A 14,692-nucleotide genomic window follows, 5' to 3' on the forward strand; every position below is an offset into this window, starting at 1 on the left:
TCCGCCTTCAGGGATCTATGGACACACACGCCAAGGTCCCTTTGTTCCTCAGAACTTCCTCGTGTCATGCCATTCATTGAATACTTCCTTGTCAAATTACTCCTTCCAAAGTGTATCACCTCACACTTTGCAGGGTTAAATTCCATCTGCCACTTATCTGCCCATTTGACCAGCCCGTCTATATCTTCCTGTAGCCCAAGACACTCAACCTCACTGTTAACCACCCGGCCAATCTTTGTGTCATCCGCAAATTTACCAATCCTACCCCCCACATAGTCATCTATGTCGTTTATATAAATGACGAATAATAGGGGACCCAGCACAGATCCCTGTGGTACGCCACTGGACACTGGCTTCCAGTCACTAAAGCATCCTTCTGTCATCACCCTCTGTCTCCTACAGCTAAGCCAATTTTGAATCCACCTTATCAAGTTACCCTGTATCCCATGTGCATTTTCCTTCTTTATAAGTCTCCCACGTGGGACCATGTCAAAGGCTTTGCTGAAATCCATATAAACTACATTAACTGCACTACCCTCATCTACACACCTGGTCACCTCCTCAAAAAATTCAATCAAATTTGTTAGGCATGACCTCCCTCTGACAAAGCCATGCTGACTATTCCTGATTAAACCTTGCCTCTCCAAGTGGAGATAGATTCTCTCCTTCAGAATTTTCTCCAATAGTTTCCTACCACTGACGTGAGACTCACTGGCCTGTAGTTCCCTGGCTTATCTCTACAACCCTTCTTAAATAGCAGAACCACATTAGCTGTTCTCCAGTCCTCTGGCATCCCCCCCGTGGCCAGAGAGGAATTAAAAATTTGGGTCAGAGACCCTGCGATCTCTTCCCTTGCCTCCTTCAGCAGTCTGGGACACAAATCATCTGGACTTGGAGAGTTGTCCACTTTTAAGCCTGCCAACACCTCCAATACCTTGTCACTCCGTATTTCAATTTGCTCAAGAACCTCGCATTCTCTCTCCCCAAGTTCGATACCTTTATCCTCATTCTCTTGGGTGAAGATGGATGTGAAGTATTCGTTCAACACTCTAGCGATGTCCTCTGGCTTGACCCATAGATTGCCCCCTTGGTCCCTTATGGCCCTACTCTTTCCCTGGTTATCCTCTTCCCTTTGATATACTTATAGAATATCTTGGGATTTTCCCTACTTTTACCAGCCAGAGCTTTCTCATATCCCCTCTTTGCTCTCCTAATTGCTTTCTTAAGTTCCACCCTGCACTTTCTGTACTCCACTAATGCCTCCGCTGATTTGCTTCCCCTGTACCTGCTAAAAGCCTCTCTTTTCCTTCTCATCGTATCCTGAATATCTCTGGTCATCCATGGTTCTCTGGGCTTGTTACTCCTTCCTATCACCCTAGAGGAAACATGTTGAGCCTGTACCATCCCCATTTCCTTTTTGAACACCCCCCGCTGCTCCTCTGTAGATTTCCCCACAAGTAGCTGTTCCCAGTCTACTTTGGCCAGATCCTGCCTTATTTTACTAAAATCCACTCTCCCCCAATCCAAGACTCCTCAGGATCTTATATGTTTCAATCAAGTCACCACTTACTCTTTTAAATTCCATTGGATACAAGCCTAGCCTGTCCAACCTTTTCTCATAAGACAACCTGCCAATTCTCTGAACTGCTTCTAATGCATTTACATCCTTCCTTAAATAAGGAGATCAATACTGTATACAGTACTCCAGATGTGGTCTCACCAGTGACCTGTACAATTGAAGCTTCAGCTCTCTTCTTTTGTATTCAATTTCCCTCACAACAGACAAAAGCATTCTATTAGCTTTCCTAATTACCCGCTGTACCTGCATACTAGCCTTTTGTGATTCATGCATGGTACCCAGATCCGTCTGAATCTCAGAGCTCTGCAACCTCTCATCATTTAGATAATATGCTTCTTTTTTATTCTTCCTGCCAAAATAGGCAATTTCACATTTTCCCACATTATACTTCATTTGCCACATCTTTGCCCAATCACTTAACCTATGACCGCTTGTAGCCTCCTTATGTCCTCTTCACAACTTACTTTCCTAACTATCTTTGTGTCATCATCAAGTTTAGTAACCATACCTTCAGCCCCTTCATCGAAGTCATATATTTATAAAGTAAAAAGTTGAGGCCCAGCACTGATCTCTGTGGCACACCACTCGTTACATCCTGCCAATCAGAAAAAGACCCTTTTATGGTTACCCTCTGTTTCCCATTAGTTAGCCAAACTTCTATCCATGTCAATATGTTACCCCCTATGCCATGAACTTTTGGGCGGAATTTTCCGTGGCTTCTGGCAGCAGGCATGATAGGTGGCATGCGCAGACGATATGTCGCAATCGGTTTCACGATGATGAGAAGGCAGGCTGTGATCATACTGGCAGGCTGCGTTTCCCGCCAGTGGTCATCGGGGAGCTCATTGTAATATATCAGCATTTCATTAAAAGGCCATCCTGCCAGGGTCTTGCACCCCGCAGATCATCCGTCCACATCGGCGGGAAAGCACGTTGACGTGTTTCATAACAGCACACAGGCGACATGCACTTGGCAGCCTTCACGTTGGAGGAACTGGAGGTGAGTGAACAGCATCGTTCTGCAGAGCTCGCCAGGGTTGCCTGTTGCTTTGCAGGCTTCAGGGGCATTGGGGGGCCTGGGTGAAGTGCTGCCCTGCCTCTGAGGCGACTGCTGTTGACTGGGAGGTGGTTGCCCGGTAGCAACTGCTGCCCAGCCTCAGAGTCAGCTTGTCGGGTGTGGGGGGTGCGTGGCAACTGCTGCCCTGGCATGGGGTTCCGTGCACAAGAAATCAAGGTGGGGGGCAAGATAGGCGAGGGAAGTGGCCACAGTGATATGATTGGGGTTGGGCCCCTAGACTGTCTGCCCACACAAGCTATGCAGATGTACCAAGGTGCCACCAAGCGCTCCAGACCTTACTCCCCAGCACAGACTGTGAGTCCGCAACCACTTTACTGGACCATGGAGCAGTTGGACTGAGCACGTTGTACAATTTCCTCGCCAAGGCTGGTCATGTAGCAGTCGCTGCTGGAGGTGCTCACAGCCCCTTACAATCTCAACATCCCAGTTAGGAGCAGTCTCCCCCATGGCACAGGCTGACAGGGCAGCCATACAGCGCACTCATCTGTGACCATCCGAGGGGTAACCAGCACTCTCCAGGAAGGGTTATGGGGCTGTCGCACAGGGCCAGGAAAGGTGCTAAGTACACCCATGCTAACCACATCTCTCCCTCTCTCTCTTTCATGCTGGAGGAGGACCACATCAGGAGCATGCAGCCTGGTGACCCAGCTGTGTGCCTGATGACCTACAGAGAGCGGAGAAGGCGGAGGAGAGAGTGACTGAAGCTCCTGGCCACGCAAAGGCAGGAGCAGCAACCTCAGGAAGCAGGGGTTGCTGGGGCTCACGCACACGCTACCAATGAGCGACAATGAGCCATGGCTAGTCGGCGCCTAGCGACATGCAGGGTCTATATGCAGGGGATAGACAAAATAGACGTGGAGCGGGTGTTTCCCCATCTGGGGCATTCTAGAACGAGAGGCCATAGTTTTAGGCTAAGGGGTGGTAGATTTAAATCAGAGATGAGGAGGAATTACTTTTCTCAAAGGGCCGTGAATCTGTGGAATTCACTACCTCAGAGTGCAGTGGATGCCAGGACGCTGAATAAATTTAAGGAGGGGATAGACAGATTTTAATCAGTAATGGGTTGAAAGGTTATGGGGCGAGGGCGGGAAATTGGAGTTGAGACCGAAATGAGATCAGCCAAGATCGTAATGAATGGCGGGGCAAGCTCGAGGGGCTGAATTGCCTACTCCTGCTCCTAGTTCTTATGTTCTTATGTATCCCATCTGAGCAAGTTTCTAAATGTAGATTTTGAGACTCCGGCAGCATTTAGATCTGACAGGGATTCTGTTTGACAGTGACCTTTGGCTGGGTCCAAATCCTGCTGCCCATGGAACTGGTCAGAGCCTGCACAGGGCAGTTCTGACCTAAAATGGATATTCAGATCTTTTCAATATTCCTATATTAAAAGGGGCTACTAATGCCCATTAACCCCAGGCGAAAACAATGAAAATTGACCCTGGTGTCTCTAACTTACCCAGCAGAAATGCTCAGATGTGAAGCTTCAAATCAATTGTTTCCTGCAAAGTGTATTACAAAATGCAAATCTGAAACCATACCTCTGCCATTGGCTTCTCATAAACATCTTCCCCTGGCTTCTTTTCCTGGGCTTGACTGGCATCCCTGTACAATGTCTGCAGAATCTTTTCAGGAGCAGCCAGACCATAGTATGCCTCCAGAGACTCCGGATTAATCTTGTTCGACTTCAGCAAGTGAATAACATCCTCTCGCGCCTGTGGAGATTGAGCAGAACCCGTTTAAATTCATCTCACAAGTGAATGCTTTATTTCAAGGGATAAGGGCAAGCAAATAAAAATAATGTAACATATTCGGAGATCAGTAAAGCTCAGTAAAATACAGTATCTTGGGCCGGATTTACATGAAGTCTGGGAGACTTTGTGGGGGGTTAAAAATGGCTGCCAGGACCCGATTATCAGATTCCCAACCTCATTACTGAGGCTTCCAATTTTCAACAGGGTCTTTTAAGGGTGCAGGCTGGTTCAGGTCGTGGGCCTCATTATGGACTCTTGGCTGAGAGCCCAGACATCCATTAGAGTACTGAAACACCTGAGCCCTACGGAAAACATTGCTTAATTGACACCTCTGACTCTCTGATCTCTGCTGTCAATTGCACAATGTTTATTTACACAAGATAAAGACGTTTCTGGTGTTTGCAGTTTCAGTTATTGATACTTTAAACGGTCTGGATGTTTAAGATTTTTATTGGGCTTCAGTACAATGGAGTTTTTTTTAAGAAAGTGGAAAGTTATCAATGAATGACTGTTAAAACATTTTTTTTTGTTACAGATAATCACTATACGGTTCATTGCTTCTTCACAGTGTATATTGGGTGAATGAACATGGAAGTGCCATAGCTTGTTATGGCAGACATGAGGGGCCATAAGGGTTGATAGGGGGGCAAACCTTGGCATAGGGACATGAAGGGCTATAAGGGTTGGTTGGAAGGAATACCTTGGCTTGGAGGAAATGAGGGGCCATAGGGATTGGTTGGGGGCATACAATCAATGAAGGGCCTTAGGGCGTGGGCATGAGGGGCCATAGGGGGTGAGCAGGGCAAAAACCCTGGCATGGTGGCTTGAGGGGCCATAGGAAGCACCTTTCTGTTTTTATTTGAACTGCGACAAAGTCCCACAGCACTGAAGTAGGCCTTTTAAACAGCCCGCCTCTGCACCCTGTGGCTGCGTCCAAACTTTTTCCCAGGTTGCGTGGCTCAACTGCAGCCTACACCCAAAGCACCCCCATCCAAACTCAGAGTGAAAATCCTGTCCACCCTTGCACTTTCTCCTGAGCCACATGGGCTGAGTCCAGAATTTCCCCAACTCCCGCTACCTGTCTCGAGGATGAATAGCCACCCTTTATCTTACATTGAAGCATTTCTGCTGCTGTGAGATGTTTTGTTTTCGCTCATAGGAAAACCTCTTAGTCTACATGATAATGAAGTTGCATCTGCTGGAGCTCCTCCTCACTCTGTTCAATGTGAGAGTAGCCTGCTCCCATCTTAAATCCGTCAGCTGCCACTCATTGAGTTACCAGGCCTTCCTCGCCAAAGTGATGCCAGCAGCCTCATGTCCCTTCATGAGTCCAACAGTCCATTACTTACAATTGCAAGCCTCTCAGCACCAGCAGTGGCAACTCCTGTTTCTCACAACTGTTGTCCAATGCATTCAGTAGCACTCATGGCTCCCCTGTTTTCCCCAGGCTTCTCAAACTGCTGCTCCAAAGACTGTTAATGAGCTCCACAACAAGCTCAACAAGCTGTTCATTAGAGATGCGCATTTTGCTGGCTCCAAGTTTCCATTCTCCCTTTGAAAACTGAGTTCCGTCTCAGAAACGCTGGCCATACGAGATTGCAATTTTCAGTGTGTGCCCGCAACCCGATTGAAAATCCAGCCCGATATGTCAGAGTTACAGAATGTGAGGGCCGTTATTGGCTTGTATTGTTTATCATATAGCATGGTTATTTCTAACTCTTTTTCTGCTTCATTTGATGCTCCCATTGTCTTTCTGTCTTGCAAATGAAATAATAAAAACTGTGGTTCTGCATAACTTTTTATTCTAGGAAATTAATTACACAATGTCAATGGTTGTGCGTTTATAACTTAGACCAGATCAGACAAAGAAGCTCCTTCCTTGACTGTTTAAACACACATGGAATCTATGTGGTTACCCAGTATGAAATCCTTCTGTCAACTAAATACAACACAGAAATGAGATCACTGGAAAAAGGAAATGTCCTCACATGGACTGAAATGGTCGCCTATTGAAAAATCTGAATTGGTATCACAGCATCCCTTGTTCACTGTGTCTGTACCTCCCATCCTCCTTTCTGTATGGTTTATATAAAGGGTAAATGAAAGGGAGCTGTGATGTATTGAAAAATAAACAATTGAGTGAGATCAGGAAATATGTGCCATTCATAGGTTTATTTTTCACCAAACCATTCAACTTTTGAATTTGAGCTATACATGTGAAATCTGGGAACAAATTGACGAGAAATTACCTTGCTTAAAAAAAATGTCAGTGGTACCTGTGACAAGAAGTGAAACAAGGTCCGTGGATGTCACAGAAATCCTAACTGTGGCAAAATTATACATGTTATGTAAAGGCGGAAATTATTCTCGGCGATTTTATCCTATGAACACTTAAGGTGCTCAGAAGAAATCCTTCCCACTGTTATTTTAACAGAGTCATTAATGGATTTAGGCTTCCATTAAAAAGGTGGAGATAAGTATTTGCTATTGAAGCATGTTCAACAATGGCACTGTCAATTGTCATTTTTATCTGTTAAACTCAGAGTTGCAAATGGGGATCACCATTGCCCAAACATTCCAACACATTTTCCATTCTGCCTCTTTAGATTTTTATGTTTCTCCCCACACATGCCCACACCCCTTTCCCAGATATTAGCCCCCATCCCCAGCAGGGAGCATGTTCTTCATAGATCCATTGAGATGCACATGGACAACCTAGGGGTGGCTGTATTTAACCCCTGTAAAGAAACATGTAGGGGTGTAAATTTGCCTGAGCCTCTTTTCAGGCCAAGCATAGGTTCTAGTGCAAGTTCCAACCAGGGGGTTGGCCTGAACTTGGGCATCGGGCATCACAAAAGAGGGATTTGTGACCTGCCCCCTCCCGTTGTGTCTTTAAAGGCAGATCGTGCATGTATTTCAGGGAATATCGGGACGCTTGCATCACCAGCAGAGACCCAAAGGGAAATCTTGAGAGGGCAACTGAAGTGGGAAATGTAGGGGGGAGGTGGTGGAGAGGGGAGGGCATCATGACAACTGTGGAAGCTGATATTTACCCCTTCATTGCTGCCCAATTTCTGTGAGGGGGCCTAAACTTGGCATTACGAACCACTTTTACACAATTAAGGAATCTTACACCTGTTTTAGGCAGCTACCTGAGAAATGTTTGGACTGTATCAGGCAACCCTGGGGTGAAGGATATTGGTCCCCGACATTTGGCCTGCTAAAATAGGTGCCATGGGATCTAATTTCTAACCCCTCAACTCCACTTGCTGCTCTCCCTTTCTGCAACCTTGGAACCAGGAACCTTATTATGGAAAATCAGAAATAAAAACCAATATCCTGACATCCTACACAAGGAGTTTTGTCACCATGTCATCTTTACTAGAAATCTCTTGAAGTTAAAGCTCTTATGGCAAACCTGTGGAATGTAGATGCTGCCAAATACCCAATAGAACCTCTCCCAGACATATCACTATTAGTACACAGTAAAGTTAGAAAGTTGGTACAATTATCACAATCATGCCTGCTCTAACTCATGAATGGCAAGGAGAGTATCATTTGGACCAGTTTATTAACTAATCAGAGCCTCATTTCTTATTTACCATTTTCTTCCATTACTGGATTGAACCAATGGAGAAAAATAAAAAGTATGTTTTAAAGAGGTAGAAATTGTGTTTTGAGAAATTAGGTATAATGTTTTAAGAAAGTAGGTTTTGTGTTTTAAATGAATATGATTTGGGGGATAATTTGAGCCACGTAGTGTCTGTATTTTAGGTGCCATGTGGCTGCTTAAGGATGGAACGTTGAGTCTGAGATTCTCGTGCACAATTCTGACAGGAAGTGCATCGGATGCCACCTTGGTAAAGGCTGAATAAGAGATGTCCTTTACATACATCAGAAGCAGGTATTGGAGTATTTGCATATGTAAATAAGGGCCCCAAGGCCTGCTTCTGGTCACTGCTGCAACCTTGGTTTGCCCAGAGGCAGCCAGCATCAGTATGGGTTGCCTCCAGGAAAGCCAACACTAAATATCACGTAAAGAAAACAATTTAAATGTTTATCATGATCACTGCCTCTCCTGGTCCTGAGAATTCCAATCTCTCTTTCCCAACCCCCAGGCCCTCACCCCTGATGTCACACCGCTCCTCAACCACCCTGCCCCACAACAATGCTCCCAATTCCCCCAACAAACTGTAAGCACAGACTCTGAGGCCCACCCTTTCCTCTTTCCCACACCCACGATCCAACCTGATCACTTAACTGGCAATTGGAGCGCTATCTGGTGCAGGTTCCTACTGCAGTGTCGTCCACATTATGGTGAGGCCCAAGGCCTTAGTTCCTGGGTTCTGTGGACCTCATAACTTGAGTGAAGCAGTTAACGCTGAGCAGGTAAAGTGCCCAAAGATTTTTCTGAACTGAAAGGGGTTTCACTTCCTCAATGTGCAGCTAGAGTGTGACCTCAGGGCTCTTCCCTCACAATGACAGGTTACAGCATGCAGCATTCTACTACAAAGTTTGATACCCACCCAGTTGATTAACGCAGGATTTCTCCAGGGCAATCCAAGTAGCTGAAACATTGTTTGGGGAAGCATGGCTCTCTTTGGATGCATGCTGTGCATGGGTTGCTTAATGGAGTCATGAGCCATTACTTGTCACCCAGTAATCAGCCTTTGACTTGTTATGATGGATCAAACACAGCTGGTGGAGAGGTCTGTTGCATGGTGAAGGAATCACGACTTCTGCCAGGATAAGAGTCATTGATACAGGATATGCTGCCTGTGGTTGCACACCAGCCGCATATTGAGGGACTGGAATTCCTTTTGGTTCACAAAAATAGCCAAGTTCACAAGAGGTTCACACAAGGAAATGGGCATGTAGTTAATAGTACCCTGCATGGAGGAAGCTTGCAATATTTGCAAACCCTCATTCTCACTCCACCTGCTTGTCCATGAGAAGTGGGAACAAGCTAAAGATGAGCACCTCACCTGCACATACTTCTAGGTACGAGGGCCACATTGATCACCCTCGTGTAGCAGTATACAGCCCGTGTTGCTGATATCTCCAGCAGCAGCCTGGAAGAAGCCAGTCACATAAAAGTCAAGACCCATTGACAGCCACAAGCAATACTGTCCTTGTCCTGTTTGAGGCTGCAATTGTGGCTGCAGAACTTGATAGATTTCTGTCATGACCACTTCAGTGAAGCAAAGAGGTCTGAAGCATTGGCTGTCGCTGAAGTTGGGGTAAGAGAATTGCTTCTTTAACACCCCAGGCGAATATGGCCTCCTGCAGAGAACCCTCCTCTCCTTCCTCTTCCTCGAGTAGTTTGTCCTGCTTTGTGTGGGTTCTCTTCATTCTCCCAGTCATGCTCATTCCAAGAGGAAGGCCTCCCAGGCCATTCATGTCCAGAAGCAACTTGATTCAGCACAAGCTTTTAAATCAATAAAAAAAAAACCTCAGCACCAGCTGGACTACACCCGGCAGAGTATTCAAATTTTAGGGAAGTATGGAAAAGCTGAGCAAAATGTGCACAATTGCACAAACAGCCAGAAAAAAATTCCAGCAACTAAGCTGTGAATAGTTGATGACCCCTTTAAATTGCATTAGTGGAGGGTTCTACATGCCATTTAATATGTTCAGTTCTGCGAGGTTAAGTCAGGGCTTAGTATACAGTGTGACATTCGAAAATGGCACGCTGAAGTACAATTAACATTGCACACCAATTGACATCATGATCTGCCTGCTATGCATGCTATTGGTGATTGTTATGTGCATGTACATAAAACCCTTTACCATCCAGTATACTTTCTATCGGAAGTATGATTGCACATCCCAGGCCCCATATTCTAGTATTAGGAGATGATTCAGAGACCAAATTCTCCCAAAAATAATGAGCAGGCTTTTCCCAGGGGCTACATAACCCCAACATCGGGGCCAAATGAGGATCCCAAGCCTGCACTGGCTGAGAGCCAGATCGGGGGAGCTATTTTCCAGAAGACAGCCTCTGAATTGGCTGCCTCCTAGCTCACTGTTCAATTAAGGACAGCCAACAGCTCCCGATGCCAGTAGTTCTAGAACCTTGGCACCCCCAAGGTGAAAGGTGGGTGCTGCTGAGGCTGATAGGGGACGTGACGGCACCTCAAAATGGAGGTGACATCAGAGTGGTGAATATAATAACATTTTTTAGAAGGGCCAAGCAGGTTGGCATTTCTGATTGGAGGGAAACCCTTCTGGCAGCAGTAATTGGGCTGTGGTGTGGCTCCAAGCTGCCAACAGCCCCTTCTTTCGGAATGGAGCATCTACCTCTGATAGCTCCTTCCAGCCTACCACAAAGAAGCCACCACCATTGAGCTTGTGGCCTCCGTGTGCAGATGGGGGGAGGTCACTCTTCCATAGGCAAAATGCTGCCGGGCCCCATAAATCGCCCCTAATTGGTCTCTTAATTATTTAAATTAGCTGCCCGCTGCCACTCCCGCCATCATGTGCCTGCAAAATTCTGCCCAATGTGTTCATACAAATATATAGTTGTTTAAAAAATTAGGTTATTTGTTTTAAATAAATAGTTTGTTTATTTCAATGTGTTTTAAAAACGTAGTAGTGTTTTATGCTAAATTTTATTAAGAATAAAAGGCATTGCAAGTATGGATAAAGTTGGATAGTTAGAAAGAAGCAAATTAAGTTAATTTAGTAATTATGGTTTTATTAAATGTTGGGCTGCACTTTTAAGCATGGTCCTGTGATGCAAGATCACATGATCTGTGTAAACCAATGTGTTAGCAGCGCGGGCTACCTCCACAGTCAGTGCAGAGATAGAGTTGGTGCTGAAAGCACACGTGTAGTTGCTGCTGACTGCATTGTAAATAAACCTATTGTTTTCACTTAGAAAGTTGTCTGCAGATCAACTCTATTACAAATAGGCGACAAGGCCACACTACAACAGTTCACAAAAATTAAAATAGCACAAATGGAGAATTTAAAATAAGAGAGATGGGAAAATGAAAGCGAGATCATGGAAAGGAGAATTTCAATTCAAATTTTGGTTAGATGTTATTTTGTAATATGAGGCAGGATTTTCGGGTTGTTGGGCGAGCACGGCGGGCGGACCCAAGAGCAGCCGGGAAACGGCCTACCGCGCGCAATCGGCCTCCATCTGCGATTTCACACTGGCTGGCCAATTAACAGCCAGCCAGCGTGAAATGTGCACTGAGAAGCTCAGTGCTGCCGGGGTGGGTGGGGATGGGTGGAGTGCGAGCGCAAAAGCCTGCACATGCGTGGGAGAGCGCGCACTGAAAGCTCCCTGAAGGCAGGGACCTGCCTCAGGGAGCTGAAGACTTATAAAATCCAAAATAAAGCTTTTGAAAATCGGGTAAAAATGTCCCCATGTAGCACTCACTCACATGAACATAAACATAATAAAAATTTTGTCAAAACATTTTCTTTTAAACTAATGTCGGAAACCTCATCCTGTCCGTGGATGAGGTTTCCTAAAAAATCCAAAGGCCACCTGGCCAATTCGCCCACCAGCCAACCGTAAAGTTGACGGGCAGTGAAAAATGGCAGTTAATTGAACCTTTAATGGCCTTAATAGGCCTCTTAATTGTCGGCGGGCAATTGTGCGCTCCCATCAACCGAAATATCGTACAAGTGCCCGATGATGCCGAGAGTCTTGCCCAACATCATCGTGTGCTATTTTACGCCCGATCAGGTTGGGTGCGCACCCGCCCACGGGACATAAAATCCTGCCCATGGAGTTAATATTACACTTGGTAAACTAACATTACCACTGCAATATGAATGTTTCATCCTAATTCTCTTCCTCCTAGGCTCAACGCCAATTTTCTTACATTTGTGAAGCACCTTGGCCTGCTCCTCATGTTAAAGTTATATAAATACAAGTTGTTATGGTGATAATCCTTTAACGTTACAGCGCATGAGAAAAATACAGGTAGATTACCTCAAATCCAGCTATAGGGAGTGTCCAAAAACCGGATTTTTTTAATTGCGCTCCAGCGAACCTTAAACCCACCCAACCCAGCTCAGAAAAGTTCTGGGAGTAGCCAAGTACTGATCAGATGTCTCCTACGCATCTGCATCTGATGTTTCCCACGCTCCAGCAGACAGAGAACTGACAGAACTCTATGGGCAGAATATTGCACTTGTCGGGCAGGCACGCACCCAACTTGAACGAGCGTAAAATGACGCGTGATGACGTCGGGCGAGCGTCCCAATATCATCGTGTACTTGCATGATATTTCGGTCGGCTGGCGCGCGCGAGAATCGGCAGCGTGCCCGTTGACAGTTAAGTAGCCTATTAAGGCCCTTAAGGGACTAATTGACTTGAATTTGTCACTGCCCGTCCAACTGTTTGGTTGGTGGGCAGGTGAAAAGGCCAAGCGACCTTTGCATTTTTGGCAAACCTCATCCACGGGCGGGATGAGATTTCATCCAGCGATTTTAAAAAAACATTTTGCATTCATATTTTACATGTCCCTGCTCATGCGACAGAGTCACATGAGGCGACATGGTTTCACTATTTTAAAATTCTTTATTTGTAACTTTAAAAATCTTCAGCTCCCTGAGGCAGCTCTGTGCCTCAGGGAGCTTTTACTGCACGCACCTGCGCGCATGCATGAACATCAGCACTCGCCCTCCTCCCACTCCCACCCCAACAGCGCTGACCGCTGCAGCGCGCAATTCATGTTGACTGCCCTTTAATTGGCTAGCCAGTGTGAAATACATGTCAGGGCCCGATCACGGGCGGTGGTTGACCTCGTGACTGCTCCTGGGCCCGCCCACCGTGCCTGCCTGACAAGGGCAAAATTCTGCCCTATGAGTTGATGCAAAATAAATGAGGTGAAGCCACATCTCTCAGCCCAAACCAGGATCTTCTGGATTAGGGTAATGGGCCCGGGTTTGCTGAAGTGTGATATCTCAACAGCATGCAGAGTTTGTTAGACATGTTTCCGGCATTCTTCAGCTCAGAAAAATTTTAATTGTTGCAATTGTGAGCTGATAATGGCACAGCGAAGGTAAGAGCACCTCTGAGAGCTTAGTGGACCAACAGTGGTATCTCATTCACCAATGAGATTTAAGGATTGAGAAATAAACAGGAATAGCGGAGAATGAATTAGGATGAGAGTCGATTCATATATATAACAAGAAATAAAGTGGAAAAGTAAAATTTGATTAAGAGAGAGATAAAGGAGACACTGAAGTATAAAAAAAATTTTAAGTGACACTCCAGTTTCTGTTGTTCCCTTTATGTGCCAGAGAGGTTGAGTGGCATTGCAAGAACAAAAATCTATTAATTGAAAAGGTGTCCTGCTGCAGTTATATAGGCCCTTGGTGACACCTCACCTTGAGTATTGTGCACAGTTTTGGTCCACTTATCTAAGCAAGGGTATACTTGCCATAAAGGGAGTGCAACAAAAGTTCACCAGATTAATCCCCGGAATGGCAGGATTGTCGTATGAGGAGAGATTGAGGAAACTGGGCATGTATTCTCTAGAATTTCGTGGAATGAGGGATTACCTCATTGAAACTTACAAAGTTCTTACACGGTGGATGTAGATAAAATGTTTCCCCTGGTTGGTGAGTCTAAAACGGGGACACATAATCTCAGAATAAGAGGCAGGCCCATTTAAGATAGAGATGAGGAGGAATTTCTTCACTCAGAAGGTGGTAAAACTTTGGAATTCTCTACCTGAGAGGGCTGTAGAGGCTCAATCATTGAGCAAGTTCCAAACAGAAATTAATAGATTTCTGGCGACTAATGACATCAAGGGATAAGGAGATAGCATGGGAAAGTGGCATTGAGATAGATGATCGGCCATGATCTAATTGAATGGCAGAGTAGGCTCAACGGGCTGAATGTCCTACTTCTGCTCCTATGAAAATATACTCAGGCTGTTAAATACAAGCCCTGACTTTTTGCATTGCATTTACTTGGCAATTAATGTGAAAATTCAGTAATTATTTGAAACTCCTGCGCAGTTTGGGCAAGCTGCCACTTTCAAGAGGCTAATGACTAAGCAGCATAAATCGTCCCACAACTTGTGGCAGTTTGCAACTCACTGGGTATCACTTCATTGCAACAAGTGGTTGGACAATTTACACATTGAAAATGGCAAGACCATTAAACTGGCCTTTATTTTGTCAGCAAATTCTGACCCATAATTTTTGGCCTTTGGAGGTAGGAGACCACTCCTGAATGTAGATTATTCAAATCTAAGGGAGTCCCCATGTTTAAAGGGAACCTTGCCACAGATTAGTAAATGAGGAGAAAAA

General features: G+C 45.4%; 1 protein-coding gene across 3 annotated transcripts in view; it reads right to left on the reverse strand.

The window, feature by feature from the left end:
* LOC144689579 (filamin-A-interacting protein 1-like) overlaps positions 1 to 14,692 on the reverse strand; it is a 448,849-nt gene that overhangs the window by 172,045 nt on the left and 262,112 nt on the right. For all 3 annotated transcript variants that reach the window (XM_078556768.1, XM_078556769.1, XM_078556767.1), the window contains exon 5: positions 4,196 to 4,369. In XM_078556768.1, coding sequence (XP_078412894.1) covers positions 4,196 to 4,369 — 174 coding nt within the window. The remainder of the gene's footprint in view (positions 1 to 4,195; positions 4,370 to 14,692) is intronic.

This window comes from Cetorhinus maximus, chromosome 14 (assembly GCF_964194155.1).
Source record: "Cetorhinus maximus chromosome 14, sCetMax3.hap1.1, whole genome shotgun sequence".
NCBI lineage: Eukaryota > Metazoa > Chordata > Chondrichthyes > Lamniformes > Cetorhinidae > Cetorhinus > Cetorhinus maximus.